Source organism: Coturnix japonica, chromosome 3 (assembly GCF_054131305.1).
Source record: "Coturnix japonica strain WE chromosome 3, WE-NBRP24, whole genome shotgun sequence".
NCBI classification, from domain to species: domain Eukaryota; kingdom Metazoa; phylum Chordata; class Aves; order Galliformes; family Phasianidae; genus Coturnix; species Coturnix japonica.
In genome coordinates this window covers 47,313,016-47,336,487 of record NC_140665.1, presented here as the reverse complement: position 1 = coordinate 47,336,487, position 23,472 = coordinate 47,313,016, and the positions used below count along the sequence as shown (strand labels likewise).

Below are 23,472 nucleotides of genomic sequence, written 5' to 3'. Positions count from 1 at the left end.
AAGTTTTTTCTTATCTAAATCCTCTCTGGTAAAACTTGCGGCCGTTTCCTCATATCCTGTTTGTTCTCTGAGAGAAGAGGCCAAACCTCCTCATCAGATCCTCCCTTCAGGAAGTCATAGAGTGCAATGAAGTCTCCCCTGAGCCTCCTCTTCTTCTCTAGACTAAACAGTAACAGCTCCCTTAGCCACTCTTCATAAGTTTAGTGCTCCAGACCCTTGCCAGTTTTGTTGCCCTTCTCTCAATGTGCTCCAGGGCCTTCATGAGAAGACTTGAAAATCCTTTTAGATAATGCTAATTCCTGCTAGCATAAGCCAGTAAGCATCTGCAGTCATCACTTCAGATGTTTAAGTTATAAGATTTTTAGTTTTAAATATTCTTGACAGATTAGAAAGTGTGCAAAATCAGTGAATCTGTGTAAGAATTATAGCTTTTTTGGGGTTTAGAATATTTTTATGTGTAGAATTTTTAACATTCCATTAGAAACGTTTCTATTTTATTATAGGTATTTTAGATATTTTTCCTTCTTTTATAACTTAAAATTATATATATATAATATATATTATATATATACATATTTCTTCATTTGTCCTTTTGTTTTTTGTGGTTCGTTTTTTGTTCATTCATTTCTTTTTTTTTTTTTGTTTCCTTTTTTTCCAGGTCACAATAAATAAATGGGAGCAGTTTGAAAGGGACAAAGAAACAGTAGTAAAATATCTTAATCAAGCGAGCTGTGCACTTGAACGTATCTTAAACTTTAGCAGTTTAGAAAGCCTGTCTTCAGAACTGGATCAGACAAAGGTATTCCCTGTGTGAAATACAGGAGCTGAGATATCCTTCTACTTCGTTTTTTTGTTTGTCTTGTTTTGTTTTTGTTTGCATGTTCCAAGTGCACTGCATACAGTCTTTGCATGATTTACTGTTAATGCTGGTACAAACTGCCTACACAAATTAGAGACTGCATAAATTGTTCAGAGGTAAACAGTTATTTCATGAAAAGATCGTGAATAATTACTCAAGATACAAAAATTAAGTAAATAGATTGGAGAGGTTGGGGCGGGTAAAATGATTTTGGAGACTTCTCATTTTATGTTCAGCAATCATTTACACTAGGAAGCTAAGCAGCATCAAGCTCTGACATACATGGGTCTTTGCTAAATTTGGATTCTGCAAACTGGCACTCATCTAGCCCTGAGAAAGTAAAGGAGAGACTTCCATTATAAGGAAGCCATAAACCAGGTTCTCTTCATACGAGAGGATCATCCCAGCCCATTTTATTTACTACTACAATGGACTGACTTTCCTGCATTCTCTGTATTTCTTTACATTTTTACCCATTGATGGAGTTTATACCAAATTATTTCCACCTTGTTGACCATTTATATTTAACTTGTATGACAGAAAACAGTTGCTAAACAAAGGGAAATTACAAGCTACAAAATATTACAGAGACATCTCTGAAAACGATAGTGTCTAAAGATAAAGACGATTACTGAAAGTATATAGCATTCCGAAGTTCATAAAAGTTTCTCGAAGAACCCTAGGATAAATTTCCATAGGTTGAGTTAAAATCTCTTCAAAGTATATAGTTTCCCTTGCTATATTTTATTCAATATAATTTGTTAGAACAAACACATTTCTTAAAAAAAAAAAAAAACCAAACAAACACACATGCAAAAAAAATCCTTCTTAATGGCAACATGGTGGGTAAGCCTTCTTTAGGGATTCCTTCTGTGTATTTACACATTCATAACATCTGTTTAGGGCACGTGTAACTGTGCAAAACATTTTCAACCACAAACGATGAGAAAAAAATATGTTTTGTGAATATGTATATATGAAACTATATGGTTGTGTTAATGTGTCTTGTATCATTACAGGAACTTTCTAAAAACAGTGGAGCCATGGCAGTACAAGCTGAAAACTTGGTGAAGAATTCTTCTGAGATACAGCTTGGTTCAAAGAGCAAACAAGCCCTGCAGCAGCAGGCAAAATCTATCCAAGAACGAGTAAAAAAAGTGGATGTTACTCTAGAAGAAGAGTATGTTCTTAACAAGTCCTAATGTTTACTCGCTGCTATAAGATTGTTTTAGGTCTTTAAAATCTCTTGCTAATATTCTGTGTTATCTCATCAGCTCAGTTATCTCATTTTCAACTTGCCATGGCACAGCTACAAGATTATAATATAAAATATGTCAAAAGTAATACACACAAATAATTTAGATCTTTGTTAGGTAATATGTTATTTATGAAACTACTGTAGTTGCATTTATCTTGTCATAGTTCTTATCTTTAAGCCCTACTAATTAATCTCGTTTCTGAAATACTAGAATCTCTTGGGAACAAAAATTCTCAGCAAATATGAGAATGTCTACCATGTTCTCAATTTTCAGTTTCCACTTTCTCCATATAAATGTCAAGAAGTGCCTTTATCTTAGTTGAATGCCTACATTCTATTTCATGGACAGTATCAAAAGCTGCTTCTGCTATTACAAATTAACAAGGCATCACTTGCCAAACATTTATAATAATGTTTAAATTCCAAGAAAATATTGTTAACTGCTGTAAATATTTGTAGTTTTGGCATTTGCTAAGGTCTCATATTTTTTCCCAAATAAGTCAAAGTTATTAATCTCAAAGTTATTCAACTTGTACTTCAGCTTTTCCCATTTTTTTATATACACATACATTTGTATGTGTGTTTGAAATTTCTATTTTTAGAGCTGACTCAAAAATGATGGATGATATAGGCCTATTCTAAGTTGTCTTACTGGATTAATGGTGCAGATTAATTTGCTATACAAGTTTGAGAAGATATTCTGCGGTGGAATACCAAGTATCCCACCTGAATATGAGCAAAATACAATGGAATCATAATTGTTTTGTGCTTTCTCCATTATTGACCATTGTCATACTACTATGAATTACAAGTTACTAGGAAAAAAAAAAAAAAAAAGTGTGGTTTTAGTGTTCTTCTTCTTTTATATGGGAAATTTATCCTTTCAACAATGAATATTTTAAATAACGCCATCTGCTATTAAATGAAATCTGTGCTGATATTCCCTTTTGATCTCAATGTGGAAGAAGTTTTAGCTGAATGTATGGATTATACAGAATGTCTGTGGTATTGTGATACAACAGATAATAAATAAAATAAATCCCTTCTGCAAAGCATGAATATGAACAACTCACTAAAGTTAATCTGCAGAACGCACAACCAGTGTGTAAGAGTTATGTTGTAACTTATATCAATAAAAGTCTTTTCCCAATAGTTAAAACTGAATACATATATACATATATACATATATACATATGATCTCAGCAAACAGAAAAGGAAACCTACTTGAAAATAGGAATTAAAAATGACAAGGCCAAATTTTAGGTGACATCTTTTGTCGCAGCTTCCTCTATCATTACTAAGAGAAAAACAAAATGAAAATAAAAACTCCTTTCAAGATGAATGTTTTTTAAGGCTATATTTAAAGAAAACTATATTTTGGAATTTTGTAATATTCAGACTTTTCTAATGATGTTTTTCTATATTCATTAAAACAAAAAATCCATGTTTTACAAGCTATATTCAGGACCCACATTAGCACTGATGTCTTTACATTGGCCCGAAATTAACAGAAACTTGTACATTGGAAATTAATGTTAGGCCTTATAAGGAGCTCAGACTTCTTATTTGTGACCAGAAACTGGGGTGTCTTCCTATCCGTAAGAAATAAGAATCAGTCACATACAGACTCTTTTTCACATATCTCTAACGTATATTTCAAAGCATGCATATACACATATATATACACATATTCACTCTTGGGTAGTTGAGTCATATTTCTTGATTCTTTGACTCAATATCAAATAATTGCCTCAGGAAAAAGCAATTTCCTATAAAATAGGCAGATTGTTATTATATAAAAATAAGTCCAATAAAGCCATCAATCACTGTCAAAAACATTTACTTCTCTATTGCATTCATTATAAACCTTCTGCTTTATCAATTTAAAGGCTCTGTCAACTAACACCTGTGCACAGTTAGCTCTATTTTTAGATGTCTGATATAATCAAAATTCCATATAATTCCATATAAATCACACTTATATGATTTATATGATATACTTCCTGCTGTCATGAAATTCTTTACATACAACTGGTCAGTGAAACTGTATTCTATTTCAATATTTGGTGTTATCACTATGGCCAATGTAATTGTTTAACCATCTGAAAGAGAGCCAAGTTTGAATTTAAGTGCACATCTTGGTCTTCCAGCATATTTTAATATGCCCCTCCTGTAGTCTGAATTAGTTACATTTTTATTCAAGCAAGAATATGGGCAACTTCATTATATTAAACTGTTTATTCTCTCTAACTAATTTGGTTAATTTTAGTCTTAAAAGAATGGAGATGATGAAAAACAAGTGGGATCATTTTGGCAAAAATTTTGAAGCTCTGTCCACCTGGGTAGCTGAAAAAGAAAAAGAACTGGAAACTTTGGACACATCTCCTTTGGACACACAGATCAGCCAAATCAAGGTGATTAGTTCTTGTTATGTATAGCATTAAAGAACAGTTCTTTCTTGTTTTTTGCTAGAGGCCAAGAAGGAAAACAAACATTTTATGTGTTTCAGAACAAGCAGGACACAATGATAATGTACTTACTATATGAAGATACCAAGCAGTAACATTTTGCATAAGTTAAAGGGAAGTTCTTCTGCCTTCTCTGTTAGGGATTAGTTTACAGATGTGGAGTCTTTGTGCATATGATTAAAAAATATTGAATTCATACTCCTTATTTTATTTTAGCAAAAAGTACATGCATATATAAGAAGTCCATATAGGTGGTGTTTGGTTTTTTTTTAAACATGTATCATCTAATGGATATTAATCTTCATTTTAATTTTCAAGCTAAAGTCATAAAGTTATGTATCTTTATTATGAACTAATAAAGGAACTATTGCTTTTTGTAGCTTGCAAATCTACATTCCATTTGTTGCAATTATATTTACACAGTTCTAAATTCTGTGTGCACACCTGTACATTTGTTCCACTGGTATACACTGTCATCCATTCTTATTTGACAGTAGTTACTACATAGGATTTCACTGTTAAAGACAGAAAATAAATGGATCAAATGATATTAATATTGCATTACAGTGTAGCAATTCTTTTCTGTTCAAATGAAGCCTAAATAAGCTCCACTAGTACATTCAGGCCAATGCTCCAGACACGGTCTTCCATGTTATATAAGCAGATAAACAGTAATTCTATCAATGTCTTACAAGTTTCTGGATATTCCACAACAATTCTTCATTTAAACAAATCGACAGAATGCAAATGGCTGAAAGGAAGTTGTTATAAATGTTTGAGTAAGCAGACACAAAACCCTGATAAAATCTAGGGTACATAATTGAAATTCAGGTGAACAAAGCAATTTTTTTGAACAGTTATATGAATCATACAACATCAGATATGTGGATGTAGTTTGAGGTCTCCTTCATCAGCACTGCTCTGTTCCTAATTTTGCAGAACTCGTTGCTTTTTATTCTAAGTTTCCCAATGGGTTAGTTTGTGTCACAATGCTAATCAGTATTAGTTCGTAATTCAATGAACAGCATTTTAGTAAGGAATTGCAAATGAAGAGAAAATAATTTGTTTTGATACATTTGACTGAATAGATTTTTAAAAAAATAAAAAAAGGCAGGGTGGTCAGCAGAACATAATTATCATGCATATCAGTGGTAATATTCTGCTTTTTATGACACTGTTTGCAAAACCCGGTGATGTCTGCAGAGCCAGATTTTCACCTGCACATATCTCTGAAATTCCTGGTGGACAAAATGACAGTTATCACAAGGAGTGAAAACTGGTGGTAGACTAAATGAGAGCCTGAAGGCCTTGATTATACACTTTCTTTTATGTAACTGAGTGAATTTAACAGAAGAGTGTGGGAGTAAATATGTGCTGCCTAATTTGTATCTGATGCATTGTTAGATAATTTCATCTTGAAATAGGCAAACATACTATTTTTCTTCAGCTTTATGTTCTCATGCAAAAAAAGATATTTTATAGTCTGAATTAATTCAGAATATATTGCATAAAAGAACACTATAAATGCTTATAGAACCACATACTTTTTCCTGCACTGTCACTGTACTAATTGTAGACTCTGAATGTTGCCATTTTTGAGCTGTCTAATGTCAAGTAAGGCACTTTAATTTTTTTGCAATTATACCAGAAAGTGGGTACATTTACTGCCTGTGAGAGTGAATTTTCAGGAAAGCTTTAGGTTGATGTCATACACGCACATCTCTTAATATTGTCATATCTGAGAATGCTAGTGCCTCTTTTACTTTCAATGAGATATTTAGGCTCACTCAGTTCTCTCCTTGATGCATGTCCTTTATCTCTTTTGAAGAGAGCTTCAAAGACATGCTACATCAGCAATAATGATGTATAATCATTATTATCATCAATATAATCATCAATAATGAAAAGAATATTTTCATTAAAAGGAAAAAAATCTCTAAGTTCTAAAATGTTTTTTGAACAGCCACCAAAGAAAAAGTACCAGAAGTTTCTCGCATATTGTAGCTTTCAGGTCTCCTTCTAAATAGCAGCACAAGCAACAGGAGGTAGTTATTGTCTTAGACCTGGTGAAATATACAGTCAGTATTTATGCATTTTGTAATGGAAATAAAAAATAACTGAAAAGTACCAAAGCCATTGTCACAATGGTGTCATAGTAAAATCCAATTTATACTGCAGTGCAGTTCTTTATTTAATCCTCTGTCTGGGAGCATGTCCATCTTATCTCAGTAAGTAATTCAATTTATATTCTACAGTTCCATGCTATCATTTCAATTTAGAAAAGAAAAAAGAAAAAAAAAAATAGGTGCTGTTTTTTGTGGCAGACTAATTTCAAACCTTTTCCTATGTAATTTTAAGAAAAAAAGAAAGGGAACATATAGGGCATATTAGAGACTTTCATTAGTAGATTAGTAGTCAATTAACTCTTTTTAAATAAAGGGTAGTGGTAACAAAGGTGAAAGAAGAAAGTTTAGAGTATGTTTCAAATAATTAAAAAAATATTGTACTTCTTTGTTTACTATTACTTTACATTTTAGGTTATTATTGCTGAAATAGATGGTAAAATGAATGGAATCTCAAAACTAGAAGAAGAAGCAAAATCATTTACCCAGTTTGTTACCTCTGGAGAATGTGCACGTATCAAAGCCAAACTGACTCATATCAAAAGGTATTGGGAAGAGCTAAGAGAACATGCACAAAGATTGGAAGGTAACATCACAGGAAAAGCATCAGCACAGCAGAAATATGAAGAAAGCCTTAAACAGGTAGACAATACAAAATCTAATGGGGTATTTTCTGCAATTCAGAGAATTGTTCTGTTTTTCAAAAACTGAATATAAAATGCTATCTTTTACAAGTATGGACTAGAACATATGAGAGGTTTTTTAAGGTAATCACAAGATCTCCATAGGTATATTTTTGCTCTGAATAATTTAAAAGAAAAATTTGGGAAGGTATGCATACTTGAAAATGTACACTGTCTTTTAAAAAAATATAAGTGAGACTTCTGGATTTCTCAATGGTGAAACACATATTTATAAATTCAGTAATTTAAACTTTAGGTTCTTAGCATGAGTATGTAATATATTACATGATAATTGAATGTTATTTTGCCCCAATCCCAAGAATCCATGCACAGTTTGGATCTTTTACCTTCAAAAAACGCTCAGGACTACAAAAGAATGAAATGTAATTTAATTTTCTTGGCACTAAATATTTATATAATGTCATTTAAAGCATGTCTGTAGTTCTTGCCATTTACAGACTGTTTTTTATTTCCTTTTCTTTGTAGGTGCAGCAGTCAGTGTCTGAATTTGAAACAATGTTAGCTGAGCCTCTCACATCATGCAATTCATCATCAGCAACATATGGAGACCTACAGGATTGCATGGTGAGCATGTGGCCTGTGACTCCTGCCACCAAGTCCAGAGAAATTCTGCCACACTGAACTTACAAAAACCCCAGTAACCTTCAGGCCATGGGCTGCCTGATGTCACATAGGCAGGGGCTGACTGAGGTGGGCTAATCTGCTTAAGGTTCCAGCAGACATTCTGCTAAGTCTTTCACTGTTTCCAACATGTCTGGAGGGCTTTTCCCCATTCTGGAGGAAGGAAAGCCTTAAAAGTATGATTCCAGTCATCAGGTTTTTGTTTTTAATTTTATGCATCTAGAGCATTGTGGAAAAAAATAGAAGATAATAAACATGTCTAGGAGACACTGTTCCTCAAGATTTTGATGAAACTTGGGTCTTGATATAGAGAATTCTAATTAAAAACATAAAGAAAATTTAAAAAAAAAATGAATTGCCCTGGAAGTATTTTTTCTTGGACAATGCAGAAACTGAACAGTTCTGGCAGACAAGATTTTATTTGTGCTGCTAGAAGCCTCTGGGTGTTTGAGCATTTGGTTCAGTCCATCATAATTAGGAAGGAAACAATGGACTGGTATTCAGACTACATATGAAACTGAATCTCTTAATTTTTTGATTTTTTCCTGCTAGATTTGTAATATGCTCTTGCCATGATAGTCTTTATCTACCTTTCTGACAGAAGTTCACTGTAAATATTCCCTGTCTCTCCCTTATCATGCTATGGGCTGCATTCCTCACAGTCTGTAATTACTGTATCTGTATAAATTAAAGCATGCTATAGGGGATTTGGGTAGAAATTTGCCCTACATGATCATTCTGCACAGCACACCTGTACAGAAGATCTCACTTCTCTTTCCTGACAGGCTTTTCTTTAACACAGTGTGTAAGATAGTCTTTCCTCACCGCAGGTTTGTGGTGATTGATACACTTGGGATGTGTGTATCTAGGGTAGATGTGAGAGAAATGTAATGTATAAAGTGACTTGGTGATCTGAAAATGTGACATTTTGTCCAACTATGGGTGTAAGTATAGATTATTTTTCTACATCATTACTGCAGCTTTGATATTTTTGCATGCAACTTCTCTTTCTTCTACGTGTTCATTAGGACCTTTGTCATACTATGGAAAAACTGAGCAACACACTGGCCTCTCTCTCAGCCTGTGCCCGAAAAGCTGCCAGCAAAGAAAAAGCTTCTCAGGAGGTTACAGCATTACAGCAGAGATATGAGAAGTTACTAGAAAATGCTAAAGAGAAACAAATCTTACTGGAGACTCTTCTGGCTCGATGGCAGAAGTAAGTAAGCTACTATGTCTGCTATAATGGACACACAGACCTTCCTGCAGTCAGTCTGTGAGACCAACGGGAAGGCTTGTTTCGTTAATGCTCTAAACATGATTTTCTCAGGCAGGAGAAAGAACTGTGTGCTTTCCAGACCTGGCTGGAAGGGTGTGAAGCTGCAGCCAAGCCTTCAGAGCAGTATGCTTCTGCTGACAGACTTAAGCTGGAAGGGGAACTGCAATCACTGCAGGTATGTTTCAACTGAAAGGATGAAGTTACTCAACTCTTGTCTGAAAAGTCACTTGATTTAGAGATGTCTTAGGGAAATATTACACTACAACAAAGACAAGAAAATGACAGAAAGAATGTTTTTTGCAAATATAATATGCCTTCTCAAGAAAAATTATTTCCTAATATATCCTATTATTTATCAAAGAGGGATATTGATCTGCTTCCCAGAGTGTCATTTCTCTAGAAAAATTCCCTTATTAAGCAATTCTGCTCCCTTAGCCTCCTCTTCTGCAGGCTGATCAGTCCCAACTCTCATCCTCTCCTCACAGGAGAGATGCTCCTGTCCCTTGGTAACTGTGGCCCTTAATTAGATGCCCTCCAGAATGTTCGTGACTCTAGTGTTGGGGATTACCCTGAACTGTTTGGTTTCAAAGTATGTTTCACATACAAGTGAATTTAAAGACTGTATTTTACTGACAAGTTCTCCAGGAATGCTTCTCATTTTTAAAGAGGGACATACTGAATTTGTAGGTTTGTCTTTAGTACTGTAACTCAGTGAGAGAAATTCCCTTTTCAGATGAACATATGTGTAGCTTTCAAGACTTCTGAATTCTAAATAACACGTAAAGATTTGAGGATTTAACCCTGGAGCTCTAATGCACTCTTATAACTACACATAACGACCATCCACCAATGTTTAATATTTATGAGAGAAAGCAGGCATAACTGCTTTCCTAAAGTTTGGTTGAGCTAGACATTGTACATATATTTTGGAAAGTCTTTCTCCTAACAGACTATTCCCCCTTCACAAACACAGTTGTCTGCTTCTCCAGACATGTTTGTGGGTCATATTCCAAATGAGTCATATGGGTAGGTGTAACGTTTTGCTCCTCAGTGCTGGGATGCTGCTGAACTTCCAAGTCAGAGCTCTGTAAAGATAATTATTAGAGCCTTTCAGATTCCACTCAGACTAAAAAAATCCAGATCTGTAAAGCTCCAAGGAGTCAAATGCACAGGAATAATCTTCTGTTCAGGAAAAAAACTTGCACTCTAATGGATCTTAGTTCCTCTAAGTACTTGGATGTACTCATTTGCTTTTCTCAAAGTGGCGTACTGAAAATCCTTAGCTATTTTTAAAATGATTATTGCTATTTGGCATAATAGATGTCGTATTGTATCAAAATACTGTACTTTCCACTGTTTTCCCAGGATTTGCGAGCAGATTTTGAATCTCATGCTTCGGTTTATGCAAGCCTATTACAGTTAAATGAGTCGCTGTTCCCAACAGCTTCCAAACAGTGTGTGGAAGCAATAAAAGAAAAATTTAAAGAGCTGGATGAGAGGTGGAAAGCATTACCCCAAACTATTGATAAAAGGTTTGTGCTTTAGATTATTTTTTGTGTTAAATGAGAGTAACCAATATCCAAAATACGAACTTCAATCCTAAAACTTATTTCTACAGTATAACCATTAAGAAAACAAATGTTAAAGGATTTAAGGGTGCCCTGTGTTTCCAAGAAGGGAGCATGGGGAATCTCACGGATTTATCATGTGGTCTTTTGGCATAACTTCTCTTTGCATTTTGATAGAGGATTTCTGTCACAAAGACTATGAGGCAGGAAATGGGATTAATATTTTGTTTCCTCAATTATGTGCTCTCGAGTAACTTCCTAAATTACTTCCAGAATATGTAATATCTGCTCTTCATTTCTTGAGTTGTACTATTTACTTTGTGCAACGCTATAGTTTTGTCTTTTTAAAACCTATTTTGAATGTTTCATTTTCAGAAAATACTATAGATTCTCATTTGTTAGGCTACTGGCTCAACTTAGTCTCAGGAACACGGTCTCTTTTTTTGAGAGCATGTTATTATCTATTTAGTTTGTAGTTGATTGTTGATGAACATAAGCATTTTACTGTTTGTAAAGTGACTTAAATAACAGGCCATGGTTGTTGGCATCTTTTAGATCCTTTACTGATACAATAAATTTACAGTTTAATAATTTTTTACTTATCATTTCACATTGAAAATCATGTAGAGAGATTCATATGTCAAGACTTGGAGTGGTTGGACAGCAAGGGCCTTTTTAAGATCTAGGTTTAGAATCCTTGTTCTACTAGGTGCTGGACATATTCCTCCTCTGAATTGTGTTCCTCCAAACAGACTCCACCTCCATTTATTTCAGTCCAAGTTGAGCATTCAACTACTCATCTGCTGCCTGCATTCTTGGATTTTTATCTCAGCTGCAGTGTTGCAAAGAGCATAAACATGCTCTGAGGACTGAATTTTAGCTTGAATATCATTCTCTTTGCTGGGACTACCAATATGAAGAGAAGTTGAGGAACCTAACTTGGTTGCTTAAAGGCACTTCTAACAGTTGATATGAACAAAATGGTAGGGAATTAAAGATAAACTGTTACTTTAAAGTGGTAAGTACCACTTCTCAGATAAGTAATCAACCCAGCAGTCTTCACATTTGTAATGTAGATTCATGTTTCCTTTCACCTCGCAGTGATTTTAATGCTCTCCAGTTTGCTGTGACTGATTATGATAAATTATTTTTGTCAAGTGCTTTTGTGTTTACATTTGACATCTTACAGGATCAACTTCCTTCAGTCTCTTGTTGCTGATCATGGACACTTTGATGAGCTCCTGTGCAGTTTTTCAGACTGGATAAAGCAGTTTCTTGCTGAACTACAGTCCACTTCAGAGATAAACACAGCTGATCGAGAAGTAGCTGCATCTCACAATAAGGTAAACATTTGGATGTAAATATTAAAGGCAGACAAATTGTACAGTGCATAGAAATAAATATAAATATTAATCTATAACTATCATAAGGCTATTTACCAGTTCTTGAAAGCTGATACTCTATTGCATTCACATACACATTTCTATCATTTGACAGGTCTGAAACAAAACTGTAACTCTGAACTGTGCTTTGTAATCCATTAATACTGTGGGTAGCAGTGGTAATGGGAGATCGGTTGAACTAGATGATCTTGTAGGTCCTTTACAACTTGTGATTCTATGATTCTGTTTATATGATTAAATAGTACTTGTTTTACTTGCAAATTCAATAGTAGAATGTTTTCTGAACCTTCAGTTGCAAAAGGAAACCCAGCTCTCCTATTTTCTTTCTTTCCCATAGAACCATTCGATGGAAATTGAAAGTAAGAAACAGCAGTTACAAAGTCTGAAGGACCTTGTAAATAAACTGTGCGCTTTCAGCTGTCCAGAGGACCAACAGACATTGCAAGGGAAAACTGAAGATTGCTTTCAAATCTTCCAGGAGGCAAATCAAATAACTAACCAAAGGCAAGAGGCTCTGGATCAGCTGCAGGTGTTCCTGGAGCTCCATAATGCTGCATCAAGACTGCTTCACCAGCTGAGGCAGACAGTGGAAAAAACAGGAAATATGGACAGAGCTAAATCGGAATTACTGGAGAAGGACCTCCACGATGTTATTCAGTCCCTTAACAATCTGGAATCTATTGCCATCAGTTTGGATGGCTCACTTACTAAGGCCCAGTATCATTTAAAACATGGGATTTCTGAGCAGAGGACCTCCTGCAGGGCTGTGGTGGACCATCTGTACTTAGAACTGGAGGCAGTTCAAAACCTGCTTGGAACAAAACAAAGTGAGGCAGAAGCTCTTGCAACCTTGAGAAGATCTTTTGTGGAACGTAAAGAAGAACTGTTGAAGAGTATTGAAGATACAGAGGAAAAGGCGGACAAGGAGGGTCTAAGAGAAGCAACGCTGCAAGCCCTCCAGCAAAGGTAAAAACAATATTAATGCTTGAGATTTGTACATCTTTATGTTCGAATGGAGAAGAACATGAATGCAACATTCAACAGGTCCCTCAAATCTTTTATACTGAAAGAAGAGAGAAGAAAATCTTTGTCACATTTTATTTTGTTCAAAGGAATCCAAACTCCCAGCAGTCACTAGGAATCCCATACAAAATAGTCAATTATCTTCTTTCAGAACTGAAGACCGCTGAATGAATCAATAACACTTATTGCAATAAAATACTGAACTAAATATTTTGTGATGTTACCAAATGGCAGCATGTGGTGAAGACATGTATTCCTACACATTTGTATAGCTTCACATGTATTAGAAATAATCAAACTCTGAGCCCAGTTGTAGCAGGAAAAGAAAAAAATATATAACATTTTACCTTCTGAAGATATTGTAGGAAATATTAGAAAAATGTAACTTTATGGACAATAACTCTATGAGCAACTATTTCTGTCTTCCTTACCCCTCTTTTTTTCTCACCTGAAAGGGAATATGAATAAACTTGTAACCTGCATTTTAACTTGCAGATTGAGAATCTTTAACCAGTTGGATGAAGAACTGAATTCTCACCAGCATGAACTCCAGTGGCTCATGGACAAAGCAAAGCAAATAGCCCAAAAAGATATAACTCTTGCACCTGAAATTGACAAAGAAATTAATCATTTAGAATCTCTGTGGGAGGAAACCAGGAAAGTTATACAGGAAAAGTAAGCAATGAACAATAAACAGGGAGAGGTAGTGGGGAAAAAAGACCCATTTATTTAACTTCTCCTTGTTATACTAACTGGTATAAATACCAATAAGAGAATAAACGTATTCTTCTTTCAACAGAAAGGAGCAGTCCTGCATTCTTGTTGATCTGATAAAGGAATATCAGGGCTTGAAGTCGACAGTAATGAAAGTCATAGAGAGTGCTGATAGTGCTTCAGTGATAAAATCCATTTGGAAGGATCATGAAGATATCAGGCGAACTTTATCAAAGGTAATTAGATTTTCATTTGAGGGATTAAAATAATCTTTGACTTGAGATCAGCCTTAAGCCACCTTTAAGGCTCCTTGAATTTACTGTCAGATCTTGATGTTCAGGATTTAAATTTTATTGATTCTGTTGAGGAAAGAATATACTCCTTTTTAGCGAGGTTCATTAATGTGTATTTGATTGTTGCTATTTTAACATTTTAGTACCTAAAAAACCAAAATGTTAATTTATATGGAAGGCATGTTATCTGCTCTTTATATAAAATATCACATGAAGATATTTCAGTCATAGTAGAAGGATGTCAAAATACTTTAACCTCTTTCCATACTGGGTAATTTGTTGGAGAGGTCAATGAAAGCAAAAGGCTGACTGAAATATTACTGCATGACATGGGAAAAAATATTGCTGTTTCCTCAAATGAAAATCTGGCTTCTTTCCTTATGTGTCAACATACCTCAAATGTGACGCATTTGAAGGGATACTATGTTGACACCGGCCACTGAACAAAGATAAGGAATCTGAATCCCTGTATTCCACTCATTTCACTAAATCATATTGTTAACATTATAAATTACTATCTAGCTTGTCAGGAAAAGCAGTTTTAAGTTAAATTCTTTCCACGAATTTGGAAAGTAATTTTATTTCACAGCCTACTAAGCTCTTCATTAAAAATTCTTCAGTCATACCTCATTCTAAGTTATGTATATTTACAGTATCTTTGTACTGGACATTTTAACTAGAACTGCAAGATGGAACATAGCCTATTGGTCAAAGAAATACGTGTAAATTCCATGTGATCTTAAACTTTAAAAAGAGCCTTTTGCTGTGGAGAATGCCTTACTACTGCTGTTAGCAGTCTAAAGTAAACCTGAAATAGCTGGAGCACAATAAGTCTTTTGCACAACTCCTACCATAATAACCTAGGAATGGCCATATTGCATCCAGATTAGTAACTGATCAAATGCTGATCTGTAGTATACACACACACACGTGTATATAGTTATCTATGAGAGGGTGAAATCCTTTTTAAGAATAACTCTTCCAGAAATGGTGTTTTAAAGATTTCCTCAAGCCTAACACTGCATATGTAGCAGCTCTGAGGAAGTAACATTCCATGATTTTGCCTAATTCCTTTCTAAACATGTTTGTACTGAGTTCTCCTGAGTATTCCGTACTGATACTATTCATGGTTCTAAATTTTGTTTGTGACACCCTCTGTTTGCTCTGTTGTTATGCCAGAACTGATACTAAATACTGATACTAACATTAAATATTCAGTGAGGTGTTCTTATTCTTCAATTTTAGATGTGTAGATTGTGAAGAATAAAAGAATACTTAAATAATTTTTTTTTTGCCTAGAGTTCCACTGATTGCTTGTTATTTAGCAGAGAAAATCTGCAAATTATTATTCCAATTTGTGTGATAATAATTGATCTTATAAGATCAATTCCAACATTTTATTATTTGTTTATTGTGACATAATTAAGCATTAGATAGTATTAGATAGTATTAGTATGCTGAATGAGAATCACCAAATGTATAACACACCACAGCTTGAAAGATGAGATTTGGAGAACTGGAATTTTTTTTCATTCTTCACATCTCCCTTAAACAAATACATATTTATCTCCACAGCATGAAGCTGCCCAGAATGATCTGAATGATAAACAAAAAGACCTGGATACTTTTACCAATAAAGGAAAACATTTGTTAGCAGAACTGAAAAAAGTGCATAACTGCGACTGCACTGTGGTGAAAACAGATATGAACTCTACAGTGGACAAATGGTTGGATGTAAGTATCTGGTGTTTTTTTTTACATGGAGTACAGTTTATAACTTCAGCAAAGGTTACAGCACTTGTGTTTTCTTAGGATCCAAAGTGTAACTGTTTTGTAAAGTCTACTCTGAAATACCCGGTGGCGCAGTGGTAGGAATGCCGCATTGCAACACCGGAGGCCCTGGGTTAGAATCCCCCCTGTGGCGCAAGTGGTAGAAGTGCCGCTCTGCTACACAGGCAGGCTCGAATCCCGGGGGGTTGGACTCGATGATCTCTAAGGTCCCTTCCAACCCGCACGAGACTATGATACTATGATGATATCATAAAAGGTTAATTGTAAGGCTTTTATACTCACTGCAGTCACAGTTGTAACATACTCTTCTTTTATCACTTAGGAAAGATAAGTTTTAAAAGTTTTAAAGTTTTTAAAAAAAAACTTATGCACAACTCCTACCATAATAACCTAGGAATGGCCATATTGCATCCAGATTAGTAACTGATCAAATGCTGATCTGTAGTATACACACACACACGTGTATATAGTTATCTATGAGAGAGTGAAATCCTTTTTAAGAATAACAGTTCCAGAAATGGTGTTTTAAAGATTTCCTCAAGCCTAACACTGCATATGTAGCAGCTTATTTGAATACAAAACTCAGCATGCTTATGATTTTTATTCATTTTATGATCCAGGAAACAAAATTAAATTTGAATTTATAATTTGCATTGGCTTTCTGATCTTCTCTGATGCACTTTTCTTACAACTGACTTCAAAATAAAGACATCTAAAATTAATTTTGAATGGTATTGATGTATTCTCCTTTCTTAAAAGGTGTCAGAAAGGATTGAAGACAACATACACCGGCTGAGTTTAGGTGTGTCTCTATGGGATGACATTCTGAAAACTGCAGATGAAATAGATGGATGGTGCACTAAGTGCGTTTCTCATCTGAATGAAGGCATCAGCAACTTGAGTAACAGTCAGAGAATGGAGGTCATCCTGAAAGACTTTCAGGTGCTTACTCATAAAATGCAAATAAAAATATTCTAGGTCAAATTCTCAAGTGATATCAGGCACATAGGTAATGCTGTGGTGTTGTAGACTAGCACATTCCCTGTGCAAGCAGTGGCATTACTAATGCAGTAGCTAGCTGATGAGACTCCAACCCTTTTCTGAAGCTGTCAGCTTCCAGCAGAAACCAGAACAGCACAGATCTTACTCCATCTAAGTTATTTTCACTCTAGCTGTATATGACTATGTGTTTTTACAATGTAAAAAAATTCAAAAAGGATGGCATTGGACTGAATTATGTTCCAATAGAAGCTGTTGGAAATTTTAGACTTTATCTGAAGTTAACAAGAGATAACTTCTAAAATCTCAGCTTAGAATGTAGATTCTCCAGACTGTATTCTAAAACCTATAGTGGACCAAGGTACAGATTTTAATGTCATTAACATAATGCCTTCTTTTCCAATAGTGTTAAACACTTCTAGAAGTATAACCAGCATTCAAGAAGTGTTCTGCCAGTACTGGCTTAAACTATACAGTGGATTATCCATAGAATGAGTATTATTCTAGTTCATTTGAAATAATGTCCCCAAGAAAAAGTGCAGTTAAGTACAACAGAGGATTAAATGGTACTAAATCAGCTTTTTTTCTAAGACAAACAGTGTCTAATATCTTTCTGACAACCATAACAGTTAAACTATGTAAATTAATTATTATTATAATTGATTCAATGTGAGAGCAGCCAACACCCAAACCCCAGGTGTAATTGATTCAGAGGAGGGCCAGAATAGCAGAAAATACCACCAGAATGTTCTTCTGGGGCCAGATGAACTTCTACCAGTCCAGCACAGAAGTGAAGTAGTTTAACCCTGAAATTCATAGTCCAGTTGTTTAATTGGAGTGTCCTGTTTGATTTTTATAGAAATAGTCTGGGCAATCTGAGACCCTATGATTTCTTGCCTAATACTTGAAAACTACAAATATACAGATTATGATTTTCTGTTTCACAATTTTTAATAAATACAGTATTTCTTTATAGTTTGGATTTATATGATTACAATAAATATAAGGTCCTGATGTGTGAGTGTGTATGTAACAGCATTTTTAATTTAGCTCTTATTTTTAATTTTTGACATTTAGTTCTGTTTTTTTGAGCTCTATTCTCTTTAATTAAAACCAGATGGAGCATGTGTTATACTGTGTGTGACATTAAGTGGAATCTAATAACAACAGTAGATTTTTCTAATGCAATAAACAATGTCATTGTCATTTTTATTCAGCTTTATTATCTGTGATACCAAAACAATAATGGCCTTTAAAATGTTGAAAATGTGCATGATTATTTTAATAGAGAGGAAAAAATCTCTGAAGTGAGTCTGACAAAGGAAAAGAAATAGGAGTCTTTTAGAGAAGGAAACTTATAGAATTGTATTTTTTGCTAGTTGCTAAATATTGGTAAAATGAAAGGCAATGTAATAATTCAGTAGTCTTCTGAAGATCTTAAGCCTTATGGTATGATATGAAACTTTGACTAAATCTCTTTGACAGTCTCAAGTCAAAGATAAAGAACAGAAGTTGGAGCAGCTTAGCTCTAAAATTTCAGAACTCAAAGAACTGACTCATAGTCAAGAGCCTCCTGCAGATCTCCAGGTAAGACAAAGTTCTTTTTGAGTCACAGACTGCTCAAATGGCTAAGAAGAAACTCCTTTTGAAATTTCTGTCTCTCCTCTACTGTCTTTTTCTTTGAAGGTGACAAATACAACACTTTCTATGGGCATCAGTTGGTTGTATGGTTTTTTTTTGTTGGTTTTTTTTTTTCATGTTTCTTCATTTTTGACTTTTCTGAAAAATAATACCATAAAGTAATTAAACATTAGGGCTGTAGAAATATTTTTATCAACTCAAAATTGAACAGGTTTTAAAAATTCATGTTTTGCTTTTAGTTTATAGAATCAGATATAAGGCAAAAACTGGAACATGCCAAAGAAATGTCACAGACAGCAAAAGAGACACTAAAAGATTTCAGTACTCAGAAGATGCAGTTACAGAAGTTTATTGAGAAGATGACACACTGGCTAACAGAAACAGAAGAGACACTTTTAAGATGCTCACGTAACCAGGACACTGAATCTCTAAATCTAGTAAAGGTCAGTGCTGAAGAAAATGAATATACTTTTTCTTAATGAGATGAACTTGTTTTTTGTTGGAATTTTTACTAACTATGTACAACAGTTAAGCTTTATATTTCATTTTTTGCTTGGTAAAAAAAAAAAGAGTACACGTCTTGCATGTATATTTGTGATAAAACATGTTAAGATTTTTTCCATTATGAGCTTGGGTTAACACTGATATACCAGCAAATTCAAATTTATGTTGAGAATGAATATTCTTCATTATTCCAATGAAAACTTCCTTTCATTCAGAAGTCCCAGCAAATTCTAATATCATAGAGCATCTCACATGCAACTTCAAACTGTGCTGAAAATTAGTATTGTTATTCAACATGCTTTGACACTTATTATTTTAAAATAAAAGATTATGCCATGTGAAATAGCAATTTCATATTTCCATGTTGTCTCCTTAGTTTCAAGAATTATCTCATTCAGAAAATTCAGGAAGCTTGATCCAGTACTTCTGTTGATTATGGCTAGTACTTGTAACACAACATAAAAGGAAAGAGACTAGGGGAGGAGCAAGACTGCTTGAGAAAGTAGAGGGCTCTATTGTTTCTTTACAGATGTCTTATCTGTGTTATAATTTCATTTTCAGGAAATACAAAAAGACCTGCAGCACCAGCAGAGCAGCTTTGATTCAACCCGTGAGAACCTCAACAGGCTGTGTCGCAAATACCATTCTGTAGAGCTAGAAACTCTTGGTGGCACTATCACTTCACTAATAAAGAAATATGAAGCTGTGAATCAGCTCTGTTCCAGAACACAGGCCAACATGCAAGAGTGCTTGGAAAAACATTTCCTCTGTGAGTCTTCAGGCTTGCTAACAAACCGTTAACCCACAGTTATGAATCATTCTGGAGTCTGCCTGAGTTTCCAGTGAAGTCATTTGCAATTATAATGTTATTTTTGTATGCAGCCTTTCAAAAAGTTAACAAATTGTCATTTCCCATTTGCTATGAAACAAAGCATTTTACAAAAAAAGAATTCAACTTAAAATATTTCTGAAAGTCAAGCTCACTTTTCTTCAATGCCTATGTATGTTGCTGCTTCAAATTCTCAGGTTCTCCTGTTTTAGTACTCATCTCTACTACACACAAACACTTTGAGCATTCACCAATTTGAGATATATTTAGCCAAATTGAGACAGTAAGTCCCCATCTGAAGAGGTTCCTGGGCTTCCTGAGAAATCAGTGGAAAGAAACAGGCAATTTTATAGCTTAGATATTAAGATATTAATCTAGATGTTTATCTAACATTAAATTGGGATAAATAGTAGCCTGGAATTGTTTGCCTTTTCCATCGACTACAAAGAGAAGCCCAGTGCGACTGTTCCATTTGGATGTTTTGTGAAGTGAATCTTTCTACCCAACATCACTGAAGATGAGATTCATCCCGTTAGCTTTTACACAGGGGACTGGAAGGATAAATGAAGTGAGAAAGACAGTTAGATCAACAGTAATGTGATCGTGCTTCTTTGTAAAAAAGTATTATCTTCATTCTTTTTTATTCCAATAGATTCTATGCAAGAATTCCAGGAATGGTTTTCTGCTGTGAAGGCTGAAGTAAAAGAATTATCTGACAGGTCTGGAGATAGAAAAGCCATAGAGACAAAGCTGCATGATTTGCAGGTATAGTTAACATATCAAAAAAAAAGGTATAACTATATGTCATGGTTTTGTAATTTTTGTCCCTTGTCATGGGATTACAGATTGATCTAGATAACTCCTTTTATCTCTTAAATAATTTGTAGAAGCTATCATACACACTGAACAATTTTATATCTGAACAATAAGCATAGATCAACACAGCAATGCATACTGTAGAGGAAATACAGTGGAAATTGTTTATTGTTCTGAAAGATCCAAGTAAAGTTTACTTATAACTGAACCATTCTTATTTGTGATTTTTATTGTTTCATTTTGTTTGTTTTACATTCTTTATTTTCACTTCCTTTTCCTATTCTTTTCTATACCTACTACTTCAGATGAACACTGTTGTGTCAAACATAGACTGTATTGATTTTTTGCTGGGACAGAGAACAAACAGAACAGACAGCTAATGTAAACAGATCTAATTTCTATTATTTTCATCTTAGTTCAGAGAAGACAAAACTGCTTTGTGATAGGAAAATTGAGCTTTGTGAATTATAACACCACTTAAAAACAATCTGAACTTTCCACTCAGAATTTTTTCCTCACCAGACATGGTTTTCAGCTTGTTAAAATCTAACCACTTCTAATATAAATTTTGCTTGTCTTTATAAAGTCTTGAAAGTTTAAATGGTGTTTTTTCATCACACAGAGTGTGCTCGATTCTCTTAGTGAGGGGCAAAACAAGTTAGATGCTGCCTGCAAGGAAGGAGAAAACTTGTACACTTGCTTACCTCAACCAGTTGTGATCAATATTCAGGAGCAAGTAGCAAAGGCTAACCAGAACTTCAAAGAATTCCTCAGTCAGTGTCTGAATGATAAGCAGGCCCTGGAAGCTTGTGCCTCACACCTGGGAAGGTGAGTCGCAGATAGACTGCATGAAATTTTCAAGCTGTATAAATACAATTGCAGTTTCCTGTTACTCTGTCTGCTCTTTTTCTTCCAAAATATTTAACAACAAACAAACAAAAAACAGGTGATATATGAGGAAGAATTGTGTAGCACATGTGATCCCAAATAAACAGATGAAATCTCAGTAATTTAAATACAGTTTCCTGTAATGAAAAGATATAATAAATTTTCAGGTTCTGCCCTGACGTTTGAAGATAGTGTGTGCTTTCTACATAGCATATGCCTGTCCTGTACCATTTCAGATGAACATATTTCCCGAAAAGCTAGTAAGAAAACATTCTTAATTTAGCACTTTTTCTTAGAATTTTGAGAGATTAAATGCTTTTAGGTATAATTCCAAACTGCTGCTAGCTGAAAGCAAAGTTAGTGTAGCAATAATGGTAAGAGATCAAGATGAGATGAAATGCCTGCATATAAGTAAAAAGTTTACAAACAGGGACTTGGGTCCACAGAATATTTAGTTGAGTTAGATTCTAGTTATATTTTGTCAGTGAAGTTGAAAACGCAGAACTTCAGATACTGTATGCGTCAGTACTGAGTAAAAGCCCATTTCTACCTGTTTGTTCATTTTTCTTGGACAATATCATTATGAGGATTTGGGGAAATCTTTCTTTTTTGCTCTCTTTATTGAGCTTAGTAAGAAATAAAAGTACTGCCACTTTAAATTTTGAAGGCTACTTTTCTCATGCAGTTCCCATGATTTTCCTGAATGTTTTCAGAGAGTTGCTGAATATTTTTAGATTACTAGTCACTGTGGAATTATGTTTTGTACAACTCCTATTCGCTAAGAATGAAATTGATACCTAGCTTTGTTTTCTCAGTCTTGTGGATATTGAAAGAACTGAATTAACTTCTTACTAACTTTACTCTCCTCAAGAAATTATTTTTAAGAGAATATTTATCTATTCTGTAGCTTTGAAGAACAGCACAAGAAACTCAGCCTGTGGATACGTGACATGGAAGAAAGAATGAGCACAGAAGCATTAGGAGAGATCAAAGAGCTTATTCCTGAGAAGAAAAAGGAGGTGCAGAAAGTGGAAAAGTTTCTGGAAGAGTTACTGGCTTCAAGGTACATTTCTTAATATACTCTTACTTTTTCCTCTGTTAAAGCAACACTGAAATTGAACTGCTTGGATAAAGCATACTTGTGAAAGATAGAGAATTCTTGCAACATACTCTGCATCATCCAGATATTTCCAGTTATAAGGAAATCTGAATTTCAAGCCAATTCCAGAATTTTATATAGTCACATTTCCCATTAAGAAAAATAGATCTTACTTCAATATTAAATGGAACCAGAAATGCCAGCTTTAGTAGAAGGAATAGTAAAAATATGACTTATTCATGTATAAAGTTTTCTTTCTTTCTGTCCTGTGAAATTCAGATTAGTTGGATCTGATACAATTGAATTTGTATTCAGAGCTCAAATAGCATCCACATCGGCAGTGAAATATTCCTAGAATTCAGAGTTAGCCAGTGGGTGATGAAGTAATTGCCATTTTTAGTACACTGTGGTTTTTCAAACTTTTTTTTTAAACTATTATTAGGTTTGTGAAGATATAAAAGAAATAGTAGTAAAGTAGTTAAAGTAGTAGTCAAGTAGTTCGTGCCTTACAACATGCTAAAAGGAAGCACCCAGTCTTGACCTGTCTACTTGAGCCTGATGTAAGACATTTTGGTCTGATGTAAATTCCTGTAAT

General features: G+C 34.4%; 1 protein-coding gene across 17 annotated transcripts in view; it reads left to right on the top strand.

Moving 5' to 3' along the window:
- Positions 1–23,472, top strand: part of SYNE1 (spectrin repeat containing nuclear envelope protein 1) — a 275,903-nt gene that overhangs the window by 101,173 nt on the left and 151,258 nt on the right. For all 17 annotated transcript variants that reach the window (XR_014944012.1, XR_014944011.1, XM_015858221.3 and 14 more), the window contains 20 exons: positions 659–799; positions 1,879–2,039; positions 4,387–4,531; positions 7,123–7,350; positions 7,878–7,976; positions 9,062–9,249; positions 9,361–9,484; positions 10,675–10,841; positions 12,067–12,220; positions 12,618–13,246; positions 13,799–13,978; positions 14,103–14,253; positions 15,886–16,044; positions 16,861–17,043; positions 18,586–18,687; positions 18,981–19,184; positions 19,807–20,014; positions 20,727–20,839; positions 21,513–21,718; positions 22,686–22,841. Coding sequence is in view for 15 of the 17 variants with exons in the window: in XM_015858221.3 (XP_015713707.3) it covers positions 659–799; positions 1,879–2,039; positions 4,387–4,531; positions 7,123–7,350; positions 7,878–7,976; positions 9,062–9,249; positions 9,361–9,484; positions 10,675–10,841; positions 12,067–12,220; positions 12,618–13,246; positions 13,799–13,978; positions 14,103–14,253; positions 15,886–16,044; positions 16,861–17,043; positions 18,586–18,687; positions 18,981–19,184; positions 19,807–20,014; positions 20,727–20,839; positions 21,513–21,718; positions 22,686–22,841 (3,698 nt within the window). In the remaining 2 variants the exon portion in view is untranslated. The remainder of the gene's footprint in view (positions 1–658; positions 800–1,878; positions 2,040–4,386; positions 4,532–7,122; positions 7,351–7,877; positions 7,977–9,061; positions 9,250–9,360; positions 9,485–10,674; positions 10,842–12,066; positions 12,221–12,617; positions 13,247–13,798; positions 13,979–14,102; positions 14,254–15,885; positions 16,045–16,860; positions 17,044–18,585; positions 18,688–18,980; positions 19,185–19,806; positions 20,015–20,726; positions 20,840–21,512; positions 21,719–22,685; positions 22,842–23,472) is intronic.